General features: G+C 43.9%; 2 protein-coding genes across 2 annotated transcripts; one reads left to right on the top strand and one right to left on the bottom strand.

Moving 5' to 3' along the window:
- Positions 1–2343: 2343 nt before the first annotated feature.
- LOC146180798 (uncharacterized) lies at positions 2344–16473 on the bottom strand. The gene is made up of 5 exons (XM_084575658.1): positions 15887–16473; positions 13189–13673; positions 10490–10782; positions 7694–7876; positions 2344–3183 (listed from the first exon to the last, which is right to left on the bottom strand). Exons 1-5 carry the CDS (start codon positions 16060–16062, stop codon positions 2344–2346), a joined length of 1977 nt encoding a protein of 658 aa, XP_084431784.1. The 5' UTR covers positions 16063–16473.
- Positions 16474–22160: 5687 nt separating this feature from the next.
- Positions 22161–23477, top strand: LOC146180799 (uncharacterized). The gene is made up of 2 exons (XM_084576145.1): positions 22161–22304; positions 23022–23477. The coding sequence occupies exon 2, from the start codon at positions 23034–23036 to the stop codon at positions 23373–23375; it is 342 nt and encodes a 113-aa protein (XP_084432271.1). The 5' UTR covers positions 22161–22304; positions 23022–23033; the 3' UTR covers positions 23376–23477.
- Positions 23478–26224: the final 2747 nt, after the last annotated feature.

Consider the following 26224-nt stretch of genomic DNA (forward strand, 5'->3'; position numbering starts at 1 on the left):
CAGCCGAGCGCCCTAACCACTGCGGCACCGTTGCAAAGCAATAACATTGTTTCCATCAGTAACAGCGTTCACGAAAACTGCAAGATGGAACTGAAGGGAAAAAAACAAGCTGAACGAGAGAGCTTCTGCGATTGTACTGTCCCCTCCAAACACACACCTTTCAGCGGGAAGGGTTATATATTTGAAGCCACGGTGGACGATGCTCATGTTTCATTTTCAGTCTGATCTGAAAATGATTTCCAGTCTGAGGTCGTAACGAAGGGCATTTTGATATTGCCACTGCCTCAAGTGGCAATGATGAACAAAGAGGCAAGCTAGTCTGTCTGAATGACTGTGCTTAAATCCGAGATGGCACCTTTCACGACTGCACAAAAGCAGTTCGACGCGACGACAGTCGGTCGCATCTATATAATGCCAAAAGAACAAGCCTTTTTCTGGAAAATGATTTCCATGCTATTGCTAGCGCCAATTTCAGTCCGGAAAATTGAACTTTCGGATGCCACAAAGTCCGAAACTTCGGTCGTGAAAATGCACCCCTGAAAGTTCCTTCTTCATCATCATCATGATGAAGGAACTTTCAGGGGTGCATTGAATCCAAATTATGCATGCCCAAATGATTAAGAGCCTGAAAAAACAATGAGCTACTGCAATGAGTTTCTCACTTCACCGTCACTGCTCGTTATGTGACACGTATTTGAATGTTGAGGGCTCACAGCTTCCGATTGATGAAACTTATACAAAAGAGCATCTTGTAATGCAAGAAAATATCAAAAAATGAAATAAATTTTCTTGTTGTAAGATCATTTTAACAGAATATCTGACTCTTCATTGGGCAGTAAAATATTTAGCTTTGCATCCAAGGAAAAATGGTAGCTGTCAAAATTTAGCTGAACATTCATTCCAGTATATACATATGAAGTGGTGCATTACAACTTATGTGCTTCATACAACTCCTTTAAACCTTTCAAACAATGTATTCAGTTCATGACTGCTCTTTTTCTGCAATGTAGGTTGGTGCAAGCACTGCAGAACTGCGCATGAGCAAACTGTCACTCATGGTGGTGGCATGTAACTGTTGCCGCACTAGGACTAGGTAACTCTTACATTGCACTCATTCCTCCTTCACTGTCAATGCTATTGCTCATTGCTACGTTCATTTCTGAAATGGATTCAGCATAAAAAGTGAAGGTTGATTACTGTAACTGCACTTAGGGTGTTAACACATCAAGATAGTTTCAACTAATTCAGTTGAAAAAGCTACTTGACGTTAAAGACACAGGAATAAGGAATGCAGAGGCTCATTCCAGCCTACTTAAGATTTAATTCAAGTCATTGCAAGCAAAGGAAGCATACACAGATGCCTATTTCTTTGATGGTGATCTATCGGAATTTCGGATAAAAGATTAATCAATTCCTTTGCCTTGAGAGCGTTGCTCAAAAAGTGCAAAATTTATGCTAGATTTGTTTCGAACTGTTTACCCATATGACTAATGCATCACAAAATGGTTTCAAGTTTTCAATTTAAAGCATACAAATGTGATAGAAGTAAGGTTTGAAAATATTTGAGATCATGTTTTCAGCAAAAATGTGTTTCTAGCATGCTACTGCCGTTGGGTGCCAGCATAGCAGGATTTACTTTGTGTTATTGCTTAAAATTAACAAAGTATAAAAGCCAAAGGAGTGACATTATGGTGGTGGTGCTGAATTGATAATGACATGCAATTTGAGGCAACATTTTCCTACCTTAAACTAACTTGCATGCAGACTAGAAGCTCAGCATCTTGGTTTGAGCTCTTAAAGTGCTGTTTGATCAACATCAATTCTTTTATTTATTTATTTTAGGATATTTAATAGGTGAAACGAGGTATAGCTTCCATGATCCGAAATTGCTCATAAACATCGAATTCTGCTCACTGTGATTATTGAGCGAGCAGTTGCATCGGTGCCATAAAAATAGAAATTACACAGTTCTCTCACCCTGACTTGTTGCACAACTCAATGCTAGCGGGTCAGATAAGTGTTTAAATGTTACTGTCTGTTTGCATTTCAGCTTGATGGATCCATCATTTACTTCTCCTTTTTTATATAATAGCAATGCTTTCTTATTAAACATACAAAGCTTGAGGTATAACTGCATGTGCATAATGTGGTATCAAGTCAACTGCTTGAGTCACAAAACAGCCAACATAATTGATTTCCACTACACAGGAAAAGGCGACGTAGGTGATCAGGAAACTTTACTATGTAATTAATAAAAATAATTGACAAACTCTAAAACTGGTTTTAGAAATGCGCACTAAAATGTTCTGTGAATGTTGGAAAAAGAATATCTAAGTTTAAACATTAGCTGTAATGTATGAAAGAAGCAAATATAGACCATACCTCTTTGCACTGTTGACTGGAAGTTGACGCCCCAACATCAAGCTGTGGCTCAACATCCATCGCTTCAGGCAAACTTGTGGCACCTTCAGAAAAGTCGTGAGGTGACAGTTCTGGTGCAGAATTGCCAACACTGCTTCCTGGCTGGTCCAATGTAGTTGTGCGGAAGTCACGGAAAAAGGCAGCAGGTTGGCACTTGTCGCCCTCGGCAAGCCACGCTAGCTGGTGCCGGTCTTGGGCATCCAGGGCAGGAGCATTGGGGAACCCTCCACCATAGGTGCTGTGCACTAGCGCCTGATGTTTGCAGAACGCTCCCTGTTGGCCGGCTCGACAAGTGCAAATACCGACGTCTTGCCACACTTGGTAAATTTTCCCGTCATCTTCTCCGCTGGGGACTTCGTGCAGATGGTCACCAAGGGGATGGATAGTGGCAACAGCGTCCTCAGGCATCCTTTGCAGCAGCTTGTCATAAAAGAGCTTCTGGGCTGGCACACGGTGGTAGGCATACTTTAGTAACCTTTTCTGGAAGTAGCCCTCCCATACAGTGCTGACAATGTCAACGAGGGCAACGGCATTATAGGCTTTCTGCCTTCCAAGGACGACGTCTTTCAGAATACGGACTGAGGCCTCCGCAAAATTGTTGGTGTTGTGGCCTCGAGTCAGTATCCCAGCACGGAAGAGGAGCACCCATTCCGTTTTTCGCTTCAGGAAAGCCGTGACTCGCTCCACATATCCCTTGTGGGATTTTGCCTGAAGCTCCGCCGTTACAGCATCCAGCTCCTCCATTGATGATGCATACATTATCTGCAGGGAATATTATAAAATGCACATTACATATTGCCTTGTACTAAATATATTCGCATCGCACTCCTTGTTTTGCATCTTTCAGCAGTGGCATGTGGACTTACCACTTTTATTTTATAATGAGATGCAACGAGATGATTCTGGAATACTAATGATTGCATTTGGTACAGTAGCTGTAACGTACAAAATCACTCAGTTATCTTCAACAGGGACACTGTGCATTTTAGGCGCATTATACGAAAAAAAATGACTTGGAGGGACCAACTACAGAGCCTCAAATGAAACTAAACTGACAAAGCACCCCACTGAGTCTGAAGATTAATATAGACACAACACAAATAATATTCAACATTACATTGGAGAAATGCCAAGAGAACAGAATTTGAAGGCTGGAAAAAAGGATTAAAACTACACTAATGGTGTAGCAGGCAGCTGAGCAGTGGAAATTTTTCGCTGTAACACTAAATTATGGAAGTGAGTGGAGTGGGTCAGGGAACAAATGCGGGTTAATGATATCCTGGTTGAAATGAAGCAGACATGGGCATGAGCAGGGTATGTATGCAGAGCCTTCGAAGAGAGGGCGAACATAGTTGAGATATCAGTCAAGTAAGCGTACGAGGTTGGGCAGTCTACAGGTGCTGTGAGGGCACGGTTTGCACAGGACAGGATTAGCTTTTGCATTCACAGGACAGGCATAATGTAAAAATGGCATGAAGTTTCAACTCTTGGCAACCAGCCCAACAGTACATTGTCCTGAAGGATGAATTGGAGTGGCATGACACAGGCCTTTGCCTCGCAGTGAACTTATATACAATGATGAAAAACTTGCAGTCACCCGCAATCTGGGCATAGCTGACAAACGACAGGTGTTCTGTTGTTCTACCATCATCATTTCTTTGTCTACTATGCTTTGAGTACTGCTGCTGCTGCGTGTAAGTTGAAGGAAGGCCACAGGATTTAAAATCCTAAAAGAGCTGAATACTCCTCCTTAAATGAACAGTAGTGAAAGGAGGAGGAAGGAAGCGAATAGAATAGAAAAATTTGCCAATTTGTTATTATTTGATTAAATTTCTTTCGTTTCACCTCCAGTTTGGTGGTGAAACGTTATAGTGGAATACGCAGTTGAAAGTTATGAAAATTTTTTTCATTCATGACCATCAAAAATTGTGTATAAATGAAAGCTTGTTAGTTCGAACCTTGATAATTCGAGTTTTCGGATAATTAGAACTGCATTACTTAGTCCGGCCAAGCTCCATTGAGGTCTGTATGCAAAGAAGCCTGTTGATTCGGAGGGAGTCGGATCCGTTACGGATAATTCGAACTACACGCCGCTGTGTCTGAGTGGCTTGGTGCGCAGCATGTGGCAAAAAAAAATACCTCAGCATAGTCATAGGCTGTGCATGTCCAATGGGGATGGATGAAACCAGGTAAAACCATGCAAGAGTGCATAAAGCCTAAATGGTGCCATGACCGGTGGCAGGGTTGGCGTTGGCGACGGCACAATTCGCAACTAAAACTTGTTACTTCGAACCGTGTTAATTCAGAAATATGCATAAGCACTGTCAGCGCGGTCCCAGCCAACGACCATAAAAGGCTATGACTTCGGACGGGTGCTACGGGTTCGGGGTACGTGGGAAATTTTTTTTTTTGCGAATGTCTTCCATCTTTCCTCCCATCAGTCGTCAACGAAAGCACACGGGTCAGCCGCGATCATGACGGCAATCCCGACGCTGTCTTTTAGCAGCCTTTTAGCATCGCGCAAGGCAGAAGACGGCGCCCGCTCCAATCACCCATGGCAAGGTAAAGCGAATTTACTGAAAATGAGGCTTGCACAGCCAGGCAAGTGCTGGCACACTGCCAAGGGCTTTACCCCCCCCCCCCCAATCCCCCCCCCCCCCCCCGCTGAAGCCAACGTCAAAAGGTAGACATGGTGATGTTATCGTTGCGCAGCATCTTGGCGCACTGCCAAGAACTGCGGTGCCGACCTTGCGACCGACCGTGGCAGCGCAAAATGGAGGGACTGCAAACGGCAAAGATATTTTTTTCATGTAAGGTCTGGGTGAAATAAAAACAAACTTATGTAGTGAGGTGTTCAAACATCTACAAAAGCTTCTCTGCAATGTTTTTCTGCAAGTTTCCTGCCCGTTTTTACAAGCGGGGAAAAAGACAACACTGGATTGTCTCCTCTCGGAGAAAAAAATTAGAGCTGCAGATGTCACCTTACTTTCTTAATTTTTGCTGCTGGAGTGGAACATGTATACTAATGCAATCTGTAGCTAGTCAATCATCATCAGTGCATTTTGAGTGTTGCTTTTATAATTGCATGCGAAAGGAAGTTGCATAATTGTTTTACTCATCGCAACTGACAAATTCATGTCTTTTGCACAGTGATAATTTGTTGAACTGAAAGCAACATAGATGGCATCATGCATTCCCTCATGACTTTGGATAGTTTGTGCACCTGTGAGTTTACATAGGCGACGTGCAAACCGAGAAACATTTCTAGTGTTTGCATACTAATCATTCTAGATTTTGCACAGCTGGCTCTTCAATTTTCGGTTAGTTGCAGAATATCATTTGTTGTGCATATTTGCCAGATTGGCATGATGTAGCTCTTAATAATGCAAATAATTCAGTTTCTAGCAATCATTAAGTTGGAATATTGATACGTATGTAATTGCTTTGAAACATTTTTCTGCTAACATGGAACATATGTCATGACTATGGGTTTTTCTTAAAGGTTTCTTATTCTACTTTCTCATTTGTATGTAATTTGCAACCGTTTGGGTGTAAGATTCTTTGACAGGTTTGATATTATATTCACCTGAACTCATTTCATAACTAAACTTCTCCAGCTTGTTTGCTGCACACATTTCCTTTGCTTTCTTTAAAATGTCTTTCCTTAGAAGCCAAAAAAAAAAACAGCAGACTCTGCAGCCATCATTTTATTAGTGGCAAGAAATAAATGAATTAAGGTACTCTAAGCCGGGAACATCTCAGAGGCAACAAAGGTAATTTTTTTCTGTTCTGCTGTCCATTTCAACGTGGGTAATGCAAGTCAGGTAGTTGCATGGTGCAAAGTTTTCAAGCGAAGCTTCTCATCTACCGAGACAAAAATGCTGTGATGACAGCCTTCTGACAAAAAAAAATATAGACTGTGTAGAATGCAAAGTTTAACATTGAGGTGAAAAGATCAATAACAATTACTGAATGCACTTAAAAACTGTTATAGTTTACGACCAAGCACGTCTTGCAATGTGTGCATACTATACGCAAAAAGGATAATTCCACAACCACGATGTGTGATTTTCACCATCCACGTTGGCAGGTAAGTTATGCAGAGCTGTCCACTACAGTTTCTCATATGTTTCGAACACTGCTCGAGAGTGGGCATTTGTCGCACAAAAATCTAATGGTACTTGAAACAGTCCTGCTTGTAGCTACAAATGGTGCTCTCTCACTATTGCAATGACGCTTTGCAACCTTGCCGACTTATAAAGGCAGAGAAAATTATTGCAAAATAGTGTTCCGCTTGTTCACCTGTTTACAGGTGTAATTCTGACATTCTGTCGCGCGTGCTTCTCTTGATAGCCGCTTGACTGGGTGCACAAAGCAGGCACCAGTTGGACTCCAGGAAAAAATATAGGACTTGTCAGGTTCTTTTTTTGAAACGCATTGTTTAAGCGTAGGCATTTGTTTCAAAGCACAAAAAGAGGTTCTGTACTCGTGATAAGCAGCATAGATAGCTTGACTTAATGACACGTGTGTGCGACAAGTACTTCTAATGAGTGTGGAATGAGCCATCCCACAAAGATGCGACATCGAACACATGTCCACTTTTGATAAGTTCTCTTCCTTTTCGGATGCTGCCACCAGAAATAATTTCCATGCACCTGCACAAAGGGCAAATTAAAATGTGAACCTCTGTCATGCTTGCTCTAGCAATGGGGTAGCCAGAGATTGTGCCCCGTCCATGCTTCCTGCCGCCGCTGATAGGTAGCTTTAAGTGGTGCCCCTACAGGCGGCGCACAGAATGCATAATGCTCATTTAGATTACAAGTATAATATTGATGTACCTGAGGTGAGTGGGTGTAACAAGAAATTAGGCGCTAGTCCAGAGCACAGAAGGGCTCACTTCCTTTGAAAGTTGCAAGTTGTTTTTATGAAAATACAAAACATTTTCTAACCACATCCTCGAAACTGTTGTTCACATCATTTTATTAGAGTACATTTCAAATCTGGGCTCATCTCACAGCATTACGCTGCTGACCAATTATTTTATGCATTTTGATAAATGCAGTATCCCACAGCCATATTGGTTTCCAAACCAAATTCAGGCACAAAAAAATGAGGTATGGCATGACATAGTAAGGTACGTGGACTTCATCTCAAAAGTTACCTGGGCTATGCACAATGCCATAGTGGAGGGCTGCAGTCTAATTTCGATCACCTGAGATCCTTTAACAATGAGGTGGTCAGCAAAAGTATAGCATGCTTCATTTGCATTTACCTTCTGAAATGCTGTCATCAAATCTCGTTTCTCCTCCCTGCTGATGTCACGTGATGCGTGAAGCCAGCGCCACTCTGCCTGGGCCACGTGGAAGTGGCAGAGGAGTTGCTTCCCCTCAGGCCATGTTGCTTGTAAGGCAGCTTTTTCTGCTGCCGAATTGTCCGTCATGAATGCTTCGGGAGCCTGACAAATATGAGTAATATTTTGTATCTTAGTTGCAGTAAACAGAAACACTTATTATAATAGTACAAGATGTGCACATTGCTATCTGTTAGAAGCCTTCGGGTAGCAAAGCCAGAGAGACAAAGGTCACAAAGAAGAAGCAGACTATACTATTGAGGAGGCGTTTTCCCCTCATGGTTTCATTAGACCACAGGCTTAAAAATATGGCCACACTGATATTGGAAAATCACAGTTTATCGAGACGGCTCATCTGTTAATCATGGAACTTAAAGGGACAGTCTGGTGTCATAAATGACTATAAATATTAGCGTATTCTGGTAAATCTGACCACTTGATGGCAGTAACGAGGGCAGAAATTGCAGATTAAACCCAAATTTATCTTTTCATTCATTGAGAAAATAAGGTTTGAGCAGATGGTGGCAGGTGCCGTGTCCTCTCTTTGCCACTTACATGGGCGCTCCCTGCAGCGGATGAAGTGAATGTACATTTCATAACTATGGCAAAGCATCATAAAGAAAGCTATTTTTGTTCATATCAACTTAAGACAGCCTGCGTTTCTCTCAGTAAAGTGCAGCAACTATCATCGTTTACTTTTGCTTGATCCGCTTTTAATAAAATGCTTTTAAGGAGAAAGTGCTAAGTCCACATCATTGCTATAACTGCCGCAGCACTTGTTTTCCCCTTGTACTTCAAGGTCAAAAAATACCAGTTATATTATTTCATATCTGCCTACTTTAATTAAATATATTTTAGTTCCCTTACCTATAGGTTTAGAAAGTCTACATTTTGGTTAATGTCATTCTCAAGATTGCCACTGCAAGCCACATAAATGGCGTGACAGTTTCTTTTTCCTATGAGTTTCAGAATACCATGCTAACTATATTTCATGTATCCAAAGTAAGGGTTTACAGACACTATCCGCCAATGAGAAAATGAGACTATCATACTGAAAAATTGTGTTTTAAGTGGCTGAGCTGGGTTCCTCAGTGCCGCAGCCAAATATTTATCAGTTTGGAAAATGAGCTTTTAGGTGATGCAAGAAAATAATTGAAAAAAAAAATCAGAAGACTGCCTCTTTAAGTCATGTAGACAGTAATATGGTGCTGTGATGTCAATATGCCAGCGGAAAAAGGATAAAATATAAGGTATGTTGCTCACACTTGTAACACCACTGCCTGTCACCTTGATTACAAAGCATACAGCTGCTACTTATATGTGCCGTGGCACAATTGACTGAACTGGGCTTTCAGTGCTCAAGCAGGATTTGAAGCCATGCAACAGCAAAAGAAACCGAAAAAATATGTATGCTTTTGCCTTCTCCTAGTGAGCCATTTGAAGCCTGAAGTCATTAAGAAAAAATGCTCGCAACAGGACTAACGATTATTACATGTAATCTACGATTTGCTAATGATATTGCCTTGCTAAGTAACTCCGGGGATGAATTGCTAAGAACCATTGATGACGTAGATAGGAAAAGCAGAAAAGTGGGCCTAAAAAATAATATGCAGAAGACTAGGGTAATGTTCGACAGCCTAGGGAAGGAACCGAAATTTACTATAGGTAGCGAAGCACTGGAAGTGGTTGGAAAATATTGTTACGGAGCACAGTATATCGACACGACGACGACGTGCTGATGCGAAGTAGGGAAGAAGACGACGCTCAGGCCTAGCTAACTTCGTTCTGTGGTGTGCTGTGTGTGGTGTGCGTCTAAGAGTGAACTAGCGTTTACCACTGTGTTCTTTCCTTAACAATATGTCCACTTAGGACAGGTAGTAACCACAGATCTGGATCATGAAAGGGAAATAACCAGGAGAATAAGATTGGGATGGAGCGCATTTGGCAAGTACTCGCAGATTATGACTAGCAGTTTATCGGTATCGCTCAAGAGGAAAGTGGATAACAGTGACGTCTTACCTGTACTCACCTATGGGGCTGAAATGTGGAGGCTAACACAAAGGGTTCTACTTAAATTCAGGGCAACGCAGAGGGCTATAGAATGAAAAATGGCGGGGGTAATGTTCAGAAATAGGAAGCGTGTCGGGTAGGTCAGAAAAATATCTAATGACATTCTAGTGGAGAACAGGAAGAAGAAATGGGCATGGCCAGGGCATGTATTGCATAGAGAAGACAACCAATGTTAGCTGACGGTAACAAAATGGATTCCAAAGGCAGGAAAGCATAGCAGGGGGAGGCAGAAAGTTAGGTGGGCAGATGAGGTTAAGAAGTTTGCAGGTGTCAAGTGGATGCAGCTAGCACAGAACTCGGTTAGTTGGAGGAATATGGGAGAGGTCCTCGCCCTACAGTGGGTATAGTCTGGCTGATGATCACGATATGTAGAATTTTTATAGCCTTTGCCTATTACCTTATAAAATGAATTGGAAGCTAATGCTGTATTTTTATTACATAGTCTTTGGGAATTATTTAAAAACTGTGGTGGTGAAAATTTATAAGTTGATTTGTGTATGCAACAGGTCAGATTAAATTTGCAGAACGTTTCATTTTGTTCTCCCCCTTTCCAACAGAGCAGGAGAGAGGCAAGATCAATTCACAATTGTGCACCTAACTGTAATTATGACTTGGTCCGTTATGAACACTATGCACATTAATGCTTACATGAGCACCACCGAAGCACGTCGGGTAGCTCTGCTTGAGCAGGCCAAAAGCAGCTTTGTAGCTCTCGGTGCTTTGAGAGCTGTGCAGCAGGACCGCTAGCGGCAGCGCTCCAACCACGGTCGCTGCAAGTACCAGCGTTACGCTGCTTTGGGACTCATTGCATGAGGCTGTGCTGTCGATGAATATAATCTCCTTGGCAGAAGTCAGCCCTTGCGTCCTCTTCATTATTTGGGTGACTATAAGAGCTGCCCAGCTGGTACCATCTTCAGATTTTGTGATCCTGACATCGATCCCTGCGAAAGGTGACACATGCTTTTAACCTTGTACTATCGACTGTGTCAATGCTTCATGTGACGTAACCAGAACACTATTTTCGTACAAAATAACAGAGACCTTTCTTTAGATCCAAGCAGGGAGGTAGAAAATAAAAGCAAAATGCAATGAGAAGGCAAACATTAATTAAAAACATGAAATAAAATTGCAGTATACGACAAATGCATTTTCTAAAATATGCTATAAAGTTTGTTGCCAATGGTAATCAATACCATTTGTAGTGGTAGAGCTTGCCACTCGGAAATTGTTCTTAGAAAGTGAAACTTCAGAGCATTAGTATGCATTAAGTGTGGTGTTCATCTGTGATTATGATGACAACAATTTCTGAATTTTTCTAAACCTTTAGGTAGGTATATACAGGCCAAGAGAGATGCCTAGTATGGCATGATTTCATTGTGGAGAAAGGGTAAGGCTGACAGTCACTGAAATGAAGGAAAGCATTAGGGAGAATATTTATATCATCTCCTAATTTGTGGTGTTGATCAATGCAATTATTTCTTTTGCCTGAAAGATAATTTATTACAGAGTAGAAATGTGTTCACAAATGACTATATGGGGAAGGCAGCAATTGTGCGAGAACCGCCTGTGCTTCTCTGATATCAGGAGCAGTAAGACCCTCTTTGGTCCCACCCTTGTTGTGTAGCAAATGGCCTCCGTTTAGGTTATTTACTTATTTTTGACCGGAAATAATGTGGTGCCTGCGTTAAATTAACACATGAAAATAGAATGAAGTGAATGCACTATATTTTGTATACATTTCAAGTGTAAATAATAGGTGGTAATGAGAAATTTTATTTCGGATTCTCAAACTTTCATGAAAGCAGTAGTAAATACAGCATGAAAAGAAAATTATGTAAATATTCTGAGACACAAAACATTGCTGTTATACTACATGACAAACCTGTAAGCTTCAATTTCGTGTGTAAGAAAGACTCCAGCCTACCAGAAAGCATAATTGCTATCTGGCTTTGCATAACACTACGACCCATTACTACAGCAACAACCAGATAGGCAGGGATATTTTTGAAGCTTACTGCATTGCTAAGAAGCCGGTCACATGTGTAGCATAACAGTCTTTTGTGTTACAAGGAAATGAGATAGCCTTCATTGATAAGTGCCTTTCATTGCAGCATAATCCTTGATGTTTTGTTTTGGTTTCGCACATTTCACCGTATATACTTTATAATAAATCTTAGTTGTTAGACAGCACCCGTGTCGTCCTCTCCTTTCTCTGTCCTTTGTCTCTTTTGCCTTTTCCACAATGTGAACTACTTTAACTCACCCAATACTGTTTACTGTTTATCATGGCTTTCCACACATAATTTTTAAAACCGATTTTTAATAGGGCGCCCTTGCTGAGCAGATATGCGTATATAATTGAGGGCTTTGTAGAGCTGTGCATGTAACAAAAGTCAGAAGTCTCTGGAATCATGGAAAACACGCAGAGGAATTTCTTTTTTTATTTTGATAGTGTGGTTCATTGAATTGGGAAGTTTTTCATAAATGATATTTTAGATGTCGGATCATTAAACAGGACACAAAAAAGACGAAATAATTACTGTTTGTGCTATCCAGGAGTAAGGTTTCACTGCTGGCAAACAGTTATCAAGCTAATGACTGCAAACACCTTTTATAGGCTATTGTACACTTTCTTTTATGCCTTGTTTGCACCGTATCATTCTTATGGTGCATTCACCCTTTTTTTCACCTTCATATCACGAGATTTTGCATTTCACTTAGTATAAGCCATGTTCACCTTATCCAGCAAGTAACATGGCAATCATATCGTGTCTATGAGGCTGTGAGAAATTCATGGTTTTGAATCTTAGCCATTCAATCTTTTTTCTCGGGTATTTTATGTGACGCAGTACAAACACAGACATGTCACTTTATATTGCTCCTGCCAACTTAACATGTTATACCCACTATCAACTCTCACAGGCTAGATGCATGCTCATGACAAGTTTAAGATATGAAAATATTCCCTGCAGCTTGTAACGCTAAAACATTAAATACCACATGAAACCAGTGGGATTTGTCTACATTGCATTTTCATGCACCAGGCCTATTACTATGTTAGCGGCTCCTGTGGCAGGCACAATGTTCACGAGACAGAGAACTGACTGTTTGGCCTGCAAATCTCAAAGTTCCAGGTATTGAAAAGTGGAGACTTGCATGGCCATTGCTCCGAAGCTTTATGGTTAAAGCCTGACGTGGCCTCTAGAAGGGAAAAGAAAACTGTAATGCAACCTCAGATGTCGGCCTTTCCAGGCTGCAACAACGTTATGGATTTATGCCCTGAGGCTATAAAATCGCAAAAAAAAATTTCTCCATCACATAGTACTGTTGAGCATATTGCAACTTACCGTTATGAAGATAGGCTGGTGCCTTTTCAGCCAGCTTAGTCAAAGGATCTGCAGTACTGCCAAAGTGTTCCTTCCGCCAGACCCGGTACCAGTTATAGACTGTGTTGGCACTCGGGTTTACAGCACCACTCGCCAGTTTTTCTAGCCCGTCATCCTCTACTTCCAGCTTTCGTTGGTGTAGTGCTATGGCCTCTGCTGGGCTGTGGCCATCATTAAAGTAGGAATGAAATGCTGCCCGAGTGTCAGACGTGCTCCGCAGCAACCGCAGGCCATCCGCGCAGTCAGTAGCATGATTATGGTCATCCCTGACCCTGATGACAGCAGGCAGCGGCACAGTTCGCTTCAAGAAGCCATCCCTCTTGTTTGTGTCCTTTGTGACTTTCTTGACTTTTATGTCAACGAAGGCTGGGCAGTTTGTAGCGTTCCGGCCAGCAGTCTTGTTGCAACTGCTATGCTGGCATCTCCACCTTTTGTGGAATACAATCCTAGGGAAAAAATGGGAGGCTATAAGAATGGGTTCAAAATAGTCACAAGCAAAAGCTATGGGAAGAATGGTTTGACATGCTTTAGCAATGTTGTAGAGGGGGTTTGCATTAGGGGGATGCTCAAGCTTCACCTTAAGAGGTAAAAAGCAAAGCCTCAATTGCCTGCGAAGTTCTCGGTGAATAACCATGCATTACACCAGTGTTGAGTGCTTTATGGTACGGTTAAAAAATATTCTTATAGCAGCTGTCCATAGGCCACTATTAGGATACAAAACCCAATTTTTTGAATTAATGAAAACTTTGTTGTCAAGCCTCCATTCAATGCAAGGAGCCTTCTTAGTTATGGGTGATGTGAATATCAATATGCTTGGGGAAGATTCATCTTCTGAGTGCCTAGAAACCATACTTCGCGCTTCCACTTGTTCGAATATAATTTCCTTGCCTACCCATGTTACCGATACCGGTGCCACACTTCTAGATATCTGCATTACCAATTGTACATTGTGACCAGTGCTTATCAGGTGTGCTTTCCCTTTATATCAGTGACCACATCCCAGTTTTTACATGTATCCCGACATGTATTAATGACGTGCAATTTGCCTCTTTCACCGAAACTGGTCATGTACGCTGATGACACAAATATTTTTTTCTCCGCACAAACCTTTACCAAATTGAACACTGTCATAAATAGTTATTTGAGCAAACTTTAAATGTTAAAAATCCTAAATGTATTATTTCGAGCCTCATAACAAAGTCTGTGACACTGAGCTAGTCCTACACTTTCAAGGTGCAGCATTGCAGTGTGTGACTTCAGAAAAATTTGTAGGCGTCTGGTTTGAAGAAACCATGTCGTGGAACACACATGCTAGCAAGTTGGCGATAGAATTAAGCAAAACAGTTGGCTGTCTCTATAAGCTGAGAGGATTACTTCCAGTAAAGCTCAAAAAAGCAATATGTTTTGCTAATTTCTACTCTAGTCTTTCATATTGCATTTTAGTTTGAGGAGCTACAACCATCCATAATTATAATAAACTAGAGCGGCTACAAAAAAAGGTGCTACGAATTCTTGACAACTTTTATGGAAACCCTAGCCAGCTATTTACTGATCGCTTGTTTACTAAACATCATATGCTTAAAACAACTAAATTATATGATCACAAACTGTCTTTCTATATGCATAAATGTACCCCTCCAAATGATACACACATCCCTTGCATGCTTACAGCTTACGTAGGGAAGTAAAACCAGTGCCACATACACGAAAAAAAATTATGGCCGGGCCACTCTTGACTACCGCATACCATCACTTTATAATAAACCTAAAGCCCACATTGACTTTACTGCTCCACCTAGCGCATTTAGACACGAATCAACAAATTTTATGATGAGGCAATGAATATTACTGTGATGTTCATATTCATTTATGATATCTGATGTGTGTATAATTCTTTAGGAAGTGTAAACGCTGCTTTTGCTCTCATGTTCATATCCATTTTTATTGTGCTGTGAAATGCACTGCGAGATGCTGCCTGTAGGCCCAGTCAAGCTGTCTGTGGTAGCTTTTTCCATGGGGGACCCCCGACTTGTAGGTTGGAAATAAATTGGAAAGTAGAATGCCCCACCACTTTTTACTATGCTTTTTATATATTTTTACTTTAAGTGTGTTTTGGGGGAAAGTAAGGTGCAGGTTTTCGGTGGACATCTGCACCAGGTCATACTGCCGTTTCATTCTGCGATTGTTAATAATAATAAGTGGTTTATGGGAAAAGAAAGTTGCAGTATTTGTCTTTTTCTGTGGACACCTAAAAATAAAGATTAGTTTTTGGCGTAAGAAAAGTGCGGTATGTCCACTCAAGGTCATTTGGATGATGCCAGGCGAATTCGAAGTTGCATCCCAAGAAGTAGAGCTTACAATCTAATAATATAAATTTACATTCCAGCATAACTAAGCAGACTTTTGTTTCAATTCATATATAAGAAAAATGATACATTGAAATTACACTATACTCATTTATTCTTCATCTAAGAAGCCACATTAACTTGTGCATTATGATGCTGGGCCATCAACAAATTGAATGCACAGATACTATCACACAAAATGAAACAACCAAAAACTTTCAGTTCAGTAGAGAGAACATTGGGTGTAAGCAAAATTAGTTAATCAAGAGAAAACTACAAGGAACGAGCACATGCCAAGTCAGGTAGTAAAATACCTTTTAGGATCGGCCACTTCCCAGTCGACTACCCACGACGTACTCGTAGCATTGCTGTAGCTGCTCAGCCACTCGTACGCGTCCCCATCAGTGTTGAGGGCGACACGAAAGCATTTGACGTTCTCGACGCTGTTGTCGTTGTCGAGCTCGCATGTGAATGGCAAAGAAGCCGCCATAGTTTCACGTACGGACAGCACAAGCGCCGAAGAATGCTGCTACTTCTTTGGCAGGAGTGTCGCCTTCTGCTGCAGGGCACTACGACAATGAAGCCGGTAATGCAGGCAAAAAGTTCAGCAGAAGCCAAGAGCGCGCGTACGGCGCTACACGAACGAAAAATTCAGCAGCAGCCCGAAGCGTGCACAGTTCAGCAGAAGCCAAGAGCGCGCGTACGGCGCTACACGAACGAAAAATTCAGCAGCAGCCCGAAGCGTGCACACGCGACGTTACCCGGCAGGTAGGCAGTGAAGCGCACAAACGACGTTACAGGGCAAAAAACGTTCAGCAGCAGAACGTCCAGAAGCGCGGCGACAAAAGGCGCGCGCGCGCAACACCCAACAAGCGAGAGGTGCAGGGAGCAGGACGTCCAGAAGCGCGGCGACAGAAGGGGCGCGCGCGCAGCACCCAATGAGCGAGAGGTGCGGGGAGTGATAGCCGCTGGCCGGAACAGCCCGCTTTCTTCGTCTCTTCTGTCATTTGTCTCTCGCGGAGCCACCGTCCCGAGCAAACCCAAATACGCGGCCGAACCGGGATTGTACCGGACAAGCTGGGCCGTGCTTGGGTGAGAAACGCAAAAGGCAGCCGGGCCCGTGCAGTGCTCTAATGTACGCATCACGAGCAGTTTGCGGTGACGCGGGGTCCGCACATCGTAGACTTCGCGACTGCTATAGTCGCGCGCTGTACGCTTCGTGAGCAGTCTGCGGCGCCGCTCGGCCGGCGTGTCGCCATCTTTTATCGTGCTAAGCATATTGTCACGTGGTGGTGACCAGGGTCGATGACACAAATGAAGACACAGGCTTGATGGTACGGAAATTAACTCTTCATTGGGCTGACTTGCGCCCGCAAAAGAACTAAGCAACTCGGCGGCGGCGATAGCAGCAAACGTGTTGGTCGATCGTCGAACAAAGAATGCTCGTCACACTCGTCAATGCTCAATTTAAAGGCTGCACAGAACAATTTAGATAACGTCGCAAACAGCTACCAGCACAGGCTGGAACATTGTGGAAAGACACACGAGTGGCCGGAGTCTTCGAGATAGATCTCGGTGCATCTTGCGCTACAAAGAAACTGATAAAGGTGTGACTCGCGACATCGAGCATTCACAAACAAAGATTACGGAACTGATACGCGATCCAGAATAAGAGTGATAAGCCTGTATGCCGGCGGCTGTTGAAAAACAACAAATACAGTTTTGAAGGTTTCGCGGCATTACTCCCCCCTTAAAAAAAACATCGCCTCGATGTTCCAAAACAAAGCAACTTAAACACTGCAAAATTTTAACGCCACAGATTCTTTAGCGCGCGTAATATGGCTTCAGTCGTATACAATTTAGGGGGTGCGCGTCGCCGTTGTGATGCTGACGTTCCGTCGGGAATGACTTCATAGTCCAGTGGTCCGACGCGGCGAATGATTTTGTACGGCCCAAAGTACCGACGCAACAACTTTTCACTTAATCCGCGACGGCGAATTGGTGTCCAAACCCACACTTGGCCTCCTGGATTGTACTCTGCGTGGCGTCGTCGTAAGTTGTATCGTCGGCTGTCGGTGCGCTGTTGGTCTTTAATACGTAGTCGTGCGAGTCGTCGGGCTTCCTCTGCACGCTGCAGGTAGGCGGCGACGTCAAGGTTGTCCTCGTTGGTTACGTGCGGCAGCATTGCGTCGAGCGTCGTCGTGGGCTCCCTGCCGTACACAAGCTTAAACGGGGTCGCTCTGGTCGTCTCCTGGACTGCCGTGTTATACGCGAATATCACGTACGGCAAGATGGCGTCCCAGGTCTTGTGTTCAGCGTCAACATGGCGATCATGTCCGCGATCGTTTTATTCAGGCGCTCCGTAAGGCCATTGGTCACGCAGTTGTTCGTCGATGGCTTGTATGACTGTATTCCAGGATGGCTTGCGTCAACTCTGCCGTAAACGCCGTTCCCCTGTCCGTGATGAGCACTTCTGGGGCGCCGTGTTGCAAGTGAATTTGTTCGACAAACAATTTGGCAACTTCTGCCACGGTACCATTTGGTAGTGGTTTTGCTTCGGCGTAGCGGGTAAGGTAGTCAGTGGCCACGATGATCCACTTGTTACCCATAGACGAAGCTGGAAAGGGGACGAGGAGATCCATTCCAATTTGTTGAAAGGGCAGGTCCGGGGGCGGAATCGAGTTTAGTAGTCCTGCGGCGTCTTGCGTCGTTGGCACTCACGACATGTCTTCACGTAGTGGGCAACTTCGGCAGGCAGTCGCGGCCAGTAATACTTCTCCTGGATTCGACGCAATGTGCGCGCAAATCCGAGATGGCCTGCTGTGGGCTCATCGTGCAACGCCTGCAGAATTTCCTGCCGGAGGTTTTTAGGCACTACAAGAAGCTGCACGGTCTTGTTGGTTGCGAAGCTCTTCACAAGGAGGCCATTGCTTAACGCGAACGATGATAAATGTCGCCTGAACACACCAGGAGGGGAAGTGGTCATTCCTTCCAAGTAATCGGCTAGCGCTTTCAGCTCAGGGTCTGATCGCTGTTGTTCTGCGAAACTGCTGGCGCTTACCGGTCCTAAAAAGGCGTCGTCGTCATCGTCCTTTGGGGGAGCGTCGACGGGAGCGCGTTATAAGCAGTCTGCGTCGGAATGCTTCCGGCCCGACTTATAGACGACAGCCAAGTCAAATTCTTGAAGTCGTAGGCTCCATCTGCCAAGGCGGCCGGAGGGATCTTTCAACTTAGCCAGCCAGCAGAGCGCATGATGGTCGCTTACCACCTTGAATGGTCGGCCGTATAGGTATGGACGAAACTTAGAAGTGGCCCAAATGATCGCGAGGCACTCCTTCTCGGTCGTCGAGTAATTGACTTCGGCTTTGGTGAGGGACCTGCTCGCGTAGGCGATTAGTTTCTCCTGTCCGGCACTCTTCTGGACGAGAACGGCTCCTAGGCCCACACTGCTCGCATCGGTGTGAATTTCGGTCTCGGCGTTTTCATCAAAGTGGCCAAGTACAGGAGGGCATTGCAGGCGGCGCTTAAGTTCGTCGAAGACTTCTCCTTGCGGCGCTTCCCATTTAAAATGTACGTCAGCCTTTGTAAGCTGCGTCAACGGTTCGGCGATCCGCGAACAGTTTCTGACAAATCGTCGATAATAAGCCCACAGCCCAAGGAATCGGCGCACAGCTTTCTTGTCGGCAGGCGGTGGGAATTGGGCGATTTCAGCTGTTTTCTCCGGGTCTGGGCGAATACCGCCCTTGCTAACGATGTGACCTAGGAACCGGAGTTCTTCGTAGGCGAAGTGACACTTCTATGCTTTTAGCGTTAGCCCCGATGACTTGATGGCTTCCAGCACTGTCTGTAGTCGTTTTAGGTGGTCTTCAAAGTTTGACGAGAAGACAACAACGTCGTCCAAATATACCAAACAAATTTGCCCCTTGAAGCCTGCCAGAACTGTGTCCATTACTCGTTGAAATGTGGCTGGTGTGGAGCAGAGGCCAAATGGCATCACCTTGAACTCAAAAAGACCGTCCGGTGTGATGAATGCTGTCTTCTCGCGATCTCTTTCGTCGACCTCAATTTGCCAATATCCGCTCTTCAGGTCCATCGATGAGAAGTACCTTGCATTGCAGAGCCGGTCGAGAGTGTCGTCGATGCGGCTAGACATCCTTCTTAGTAATGCTATTCAAGCGGCGGTAATCAACGCAGAAGCGAAGTGTGCCGTCTTTCTTCTTGACCAAAACGACTGGTGCCGCCCACGGGCTGTTCGATGGCTGGATTACGTCATCACGCAGCATTTTCTCCACTTGATCGCGAATGGCCTGCCGTTTTCGCGGCAATACACGATAAGGGCTTTGGTGCAGAGGTCGGTCGTTTTCGTCCGTTATAATGCGGTGCCTGGCCAGTGGTGTTTGTCGTACCTTCAATGATGACGAGAAGCACTCCCTGTAGCTTCGAAGAAGACTGCGAATCTGGTTTTTCCTGCTGTGGGTCAATGCTGGGTTGATGTCAAATGTGGGCTGACGGAATTGGTCCGGTGCATCTTCCAGTGGTTGGTCGTGGATGGCGAATACGTCTGAGGTCCGCTAATTCGTCGAGAAAAGCGATGGCAGTGCCCTTGTTGAGATGCCGGTATTCTTCAGTGAATTTTGTTACCAGCACCTGAGCTTGTCCTCTCCGGAATTTCGCAATGCCTCTTGCGATGCCGACACCTCGTTCCAAGAGGAATTGGATATTTCCTTCGACGATGCCTTCAGCGGTTTCGATGTCTGTGCTACCTACGCTGACTGAGACGCTTGATCGGGGCGGCAAGGTCAATTCTCCGTCGAGGACGTTTAGAGCGACGTGTTGCGTCGAAGTCGTTGCAGCAGGTATGGCTTTGTCTGCGGAGAGCTTGATGAGCTTGGATCGGAGGTCGATGATAGCCATATTTTCATTTAGGAAGTCCATGCCTAAAATCACGTCGCGGGAGCACTGCTGCAAGACCACAAAGCTAGTGGGGTACGTACGCCCATTTACGGTTATTCTTGCAGTACATCGTCCCGATGGAGTAATCAGGTTGCCACCTGCGGTGCGAATTAGCGGGCCATCCCAACGGTGGTAACTTTTCCGAGCTGAGAGGCTACCGGTCCACTAATGACTGAATAGTCAGCTCCGGTGTCTACTAGGGCAGTAACTCTGCGACCGTCGATATCAACTTCAAGGTCACTTGTTCGCGTCCTCGCATTGCACGTGGGCCTTATACCGCTGTCACACGGGCATGGCTGAACTCCTTTTAACTCCCTTCAACCAAGGTAGTCTTTATCTCAATGGAGATACGCGCCGTGTCACATGGCAGTCCTTTAGGAAAGGAAGTTTAAGGAAGTTCCTAGCGGAAGGAGTTCTGATCATCTCCCTCGAGCAGGCAAAGGGAGTACTCTGGTTCCCCGTGAGCTTCAGTGCAGGTTCAAAAAAAAAAAAGAAAAAACGCGTTAATTTTGCGTTTATAACTAATTTTAATACTTTTTACCGCTTAACGGAACTAATCGAGAGCACGCAAAAAAGTTTACTCTCAGCAAGAGCACTAGACTCTCGAACCACGTGCACGGGTCGCGCTTTCTTGGTTTGTTGCTTCGCCATTTTGTTTGTTTTCATTAAACGGGACCAACGTGACCGGACGCTATGAGCGACGTGGACGAAGTGCGCGTGGAGCAAGGCCGGCGCGTCTGCAGCCGCAGCAGCCGAAGGTCACCTGGACAGAGTCAGAGACGTGGGCTCTGATTAATATGTGGGAGGATAATTTGGAACAATTGCGTGTCGAAAAACATAACGCCAAGGTTTATGACGCCATTGTGCAAACACTTAGATCACGCGGAATCTTCAAGACCCGGAAACAAGTACAATCAAAGATCGACAATTTAACTCAAAAGTACAGGTGAGCAAATTGTTTCATTGTAACGCGTGGATGCGCTATCGTTTAGCTTGGCAATAAAACAGTAGTAGAATGGCAGTTCGGGCGAGTTGGTTATGCATTTTTCGTATAAAACAGCGCGAAGACACGGGACGAAGCAGAAGAAATAGACACACGGCGCCGTGCGTGTCTATTTCTTCTGCTTCATCCCGTGTCTTCGCGCTGTTTTATACGAAAGATAATGAGCTTTAAAGGTCAAATGGTGCCTCTTGTCTACTATTTGAGCCCAGCGTTTAGTTGGTAGCCCTGTGACAACGGTAACGAAATCACGGCTAATCGCTTGCCTGTGTGTGGCAAGGCATTTGCAGGCGGGCCTCAAGCAACCCACTGCATATTGTGCCATAGTGTATACATTTATTTTTATCTGCCCTGTCCTTCCTCCCTGTCGCTCACCTCCGATTTCCTCGACCGCTTCCTCATTATTCCTTTATTTCTGCCGCCACAATTCAGCTGCTTCAGATATCAGATGCCGGGGCTGGCAAACGTCTTTTCCTTCTTTTTGAATATGTAATAAAATAACCACATACTACTACTTGTCTGTGTTGACCAAATACTTTGACGGGAATAATGTGTGAGCGATGTCCTCCCAAGTGTGTTGACTGAACTTTGCAACGATTGACATTCGAATTCACTTGCGGTTTTTTACCAGGAAAGTAGTTCGAGAGAACAGCACAGGATCTGGGGCCACAGCTTGGCCGTTCTTCCGAGAAATCCATCGCTTCCTCGGCAGCCTGCCAGTGAATGACCGTTCACTTATTCAGCAGAGCGACTGCTATCCAGAAGAAACTGTGGAACAGGTGAGATGCATCTTCTTTTTCTGCTTTCATAGCTAATACCAATATACCGCAGACAAAAAGGCAATCTATTTAGCAGTTTCAGCAGTGAGCAAGTTTCTACCCTCCATTTACTAGTTTTTGAAAACCTGCAGGACAGCCATGGTGCTTCAATTCCTAATGGCCAATCAAGCACCCGACATTGTCCTGCTGCTTTTGCATTGCAGAGTCGTGACAACTGTTCTGAATGTCGTGCATCTGTTGGCTTCTGAAAGAATGCTTACTAGACCATTTCTTCAACAACCCTTCGTGGTTTTAAGGGCTGACAATTGAATGTTCCTCGTCAGTTTGCATTACCAGTGCATAGGTGAGCATCATAAGCGGTGCGTCACACTATTCGCACTCACATTGACTCGAACTCGTCTACTGAGACGTACTCACCACCACTTGCTCAGACTACAGCACGCTTTTGGCTCATCATATATATCTCATAACAAAGTCCATCATCTGCCCTTTATTTGTCAGCTAATTACACTTGCAACCAGTCTCTTTCACATTTGCAAATATTAGTGCGAGAGTGAATGAGTGCACTCATAAGTGAGTGCGCTGATCTGTCGGTTAAGTGTCAAATGAAATGTCCTCACTTCAGTAACATCTTTATTGTTTCAACAATTTTCAGTGCGCTTTTGTTTTGTGGAACTGTGCAATAAATAAATCTTTCATATGAAATTTTTATTGCAGATAATATTAGGTATGGAAGCTGGAAGGCCACCAACACCTTCTTCAGATGAGCTGGGTGACCTTTCAGGCGAACCTTCGGCAGATACTGAAAATGTTCAACCTCTACGCTCACAGACAGCAGCTGCCCTGGTTCCAAATACAGAACCTGAAAGCAGCAGCGGGCATCATAGGCAGACTCGAAAGAGGAAACGTGTGGCCCCGCAAGATAAATTCGACTTGCTGCTGGAGCAGCAAGACAGGCTCATTGCAGCACTGGGCGATACTTCAAGGCACGAGAGGAGCCTCAGGGAACGGCAAGTCATTGCACAGGAGAAGCTTGTGCAGTTGCTTGGAGATTTCTTCAATAAATCTTAAAACACAGAGCGAATATTCGTGTGGTATTAAGAACTTTGTTCGATTCGACGCTTTCGATGGACGGAGAGCTTTGCTACCTCACACTTCAACACATCAGCTTCAAGCCACATGAGATGAATTAATGTTAGTACATGCTATGCTCCATTCAATGCTGTCCCATTTGTTGAAAAGTACTGAACAAGAGCAGCACGTACTTCTTTGCCATCGGCAACTTGCATGTCGGTGGTATGCGATAGCTGCTCGTAGAGCGCATTCAGCTGCTCAACTTCGTTAATCCATTGTTGGGATAGTGAATCACAAATGTTGTTAGGTGTGCAGCATGCACGCACAATAATTGGAACATTTTTAACATCGCATTCCATGCGCTTCATGATATACCTGAACCGTGCTTTAAGCCTGCCAAAGGCGTTCTCTACAATCCTTCGGGATTTGGATAGCCGATAATTAATGTTTTTTTCAGCTTCCGTACTTGGGTTTCCAATTGGCTTCATTAAGTGTGCTGTGAGAGGAAAAGCCTGATCGCAAAGTATTACTGGCGGCACATCGGTATTTCCAACTTTAAGCACTGGGTGCCTGAATTTGGGCCCTTCAATTACATCGGCCAGTGTTGAACTTTGAAACACATGAGAGTCGTGGCACCTTCCAGGTGAGCCTACTACGACATTCCGAAATCTGTACTGATGGTCGACTAGTGCCAGCAGGATCACACTGTACCTGAAAGCAAAAATGAGCACATTTAGTGATGAGCCAAACACTTCTAAAATTGCAGCATTGCGGTAACACAGTGGTAGACAGCATATTTTACAACTTTAATGATGAGTAAACAATTCCATTCGCAAGCCTGTGCAAGTACTTTTTTTTTTAATTATACTGTCAGTCTTCTTCAGGCTTATACAGGAGTGGGTCAGAAGTTGATGAAATTATAAAGCGAGATACATTTTTGTGCAACTTATGCAGTCTACTTAACATGTCGAACAACATGCAGTGTGTACTGCCCTGCCACATCGACCCGTAAGGTGAAAATTTTAAGCAAGTTCAGTTTTCATATAGTTAATTACTGAGAACGAAATGCCCATTTTCCATCATACGTGCCAGTGTCGACATGGTCATACACATTTAACAGCAGAAATCAAACGCTGGGCTGCTCTGTGGTAATACCCTCATCTTGAACACAATGATCAACCAAGAAATTATCGACCTTTTCTCATTAATTAATAATGTACACCTATGATTGCTGTGCACTGTTTCAGCACGACCAACAATATAGGTTTCAGTAAGCATTACAACTGAACTGGCTTCCATTTTTCTTATTTTACAGGTGGTGAGTAGATGAATATATTGCACACAAATCTATAAGCACAATGCAAAGTCACACCTTTCTCCTTATTACCTCACATTGTACAGGAGCAAACTACCCGTGAAACCTATATTTTAGCAAACGTTAATACTCGCCCTTTATGTACTTACCAGCCTTTGTAGTTGTAATAATCGCTGGCGTGCTCTTTTGGGGGGGAAACTGGGAAGTGGCACCTATCCAGTGCGCCTACTGCTTGTGGGAAACCACAAACTGCTTGAAATTCCCTCATTTGGTTGGCGAGCTCGGCGACTGGCACCATTTTCACCCAGTGTTTTTCTAATGATGATGATGATGAACTGTTTTTTTTTTTTTGGCGCAAGGGCATCTTAGGCCAAAGAGCGCCAAACACAAGGTGAAGTGTCAACTAAAGTTAATGAAATGTTCGATGTGTGGTGTTTATGATGAACTTAAAAACGGTGGTGTACAGGGCTTAAAAGTTATTTCGGAGTGTATAGTCTAAAAACAGTGGTGTATAGGGCCTAAAACATTGAATTTCGATGTATAGTAGTCCGAGTAAAAAGAAAAAGAGAGCTATCTAAGTAAAAGAAACGGGCTTACGCCCACGTTGATGAATAATTCCGTATAAAAAGCCTACTTTAAATAAATATTTAAAAACTCTATCTAAAGAGAACATTGGATCATCACCAAGAAAGATGGACGGATGTGGGGGTATATGTTGCTTGTGTAATTCGGGAAAATGATGTCTCCTTTGCTGTTGAAGTCTCGGACATTGAATTGAACATGGATGACTGTTAGTCGGTCTCCGCATCTCGGGCAATGTGGTGCAGGAGAGTTTGTTAAAAGATATGAATGTGTTGTATATGTGTGACCTATCCTCAGTCTGCACAGAGCTATTTCTTTGAATCTGTTTCGTTTTTCTGTAGTGTACCTGCCTATTGTTGGTTTTATTGTGTGTAGTTTATTCTCATTTGCTGTGTCCCACTTCTCTTGCCATTGTTGTTGAATCATGTTTTTTATGTGTGGCTTGAGGTCCTGATATGATATGTTGTCAATGTCTGTAGTGTTTCGAAGGGCAGCTGATGCAGCAAGCCTATCAGCTGCCTCGTTACCTGGTATACAGCGGTGGCCTGGCACCCAACACAGTGTAATTTTAAGTTCTTGTTTGTTGGCAGACATAAGAGTGTTATAGAGAGAATTCAGGACTGGGTTCTTATTATGCCACTTCCAAAAGGATAGGGACGTTAAAACACTGAGGGAGTCTGTATAGATGATCGATGTCTGTATTTTATTTTCTATAATGTGTCTCACAGCTAGCAGGATTCCATGGCATTCAGCGGTAAATATACTTGTATGTCTGTTAAGTGTTTTTGAAAGTGAAAATTGCGGTCCATGTGCTGCACAGGACACTTGAGCCGACTTTGAAGCATCACTGTAGTATTCATCACAAGTGTACTTCGCCTGAAGTGACATGAAGTGCTGCTGTATGGCAATAGGGGATGCGTGCTTCCCCACTTCAAGAAACGACAGGTCA

The sequence above is a fragment of the Amblyomma maculatum genome, chromosome 8 (genome assembly GCF_055883805.1).
Source record: "Amblyomma maculatum isolate TAMU_Amacu chromosome 8, ASM5588380v1, whole genome shotgun sequence".
NCBI classification, from domain to species: Eukaryota; Metazoa; Arthropoda; class Arachnida; order Ixodida; family Ixodidae; genus Amblyomma; species Amblyomma maculatum.

Excerpts from the sequence above, each read along its gene's own strand:
- LOC146180798 (XM_084575658.1), bottom strand. The coding sequence starts at position 16,062 with ATGGCGGCTTCTTTGCCATTCACATGCGAGCTCGACAACGACAACAGC. Across the intron at positions 7,877-10,489 it reads CGTGCTTCGGTGGTGCTCAT|GCTCCCGAAGCATTCATGAC; the intron begins GTAAGCATTAAT and ends CATATTTGTCAG. Across the intron at positions 3,184-7,693 it reads TGATGACAGCATTTCAGAAG|ATAATGTATGCATCATCAAT; the intron begins GTAAATGCAAAT and ends TATTCCCTGCAG.
- LOC146180799 (XM_084576145.1), top strand. The coding sequence starts at position 23,034 with ATGGAAGCTGGAAGGCCACCAACACCTTCTTCAGATGAGCTGGGTGAC.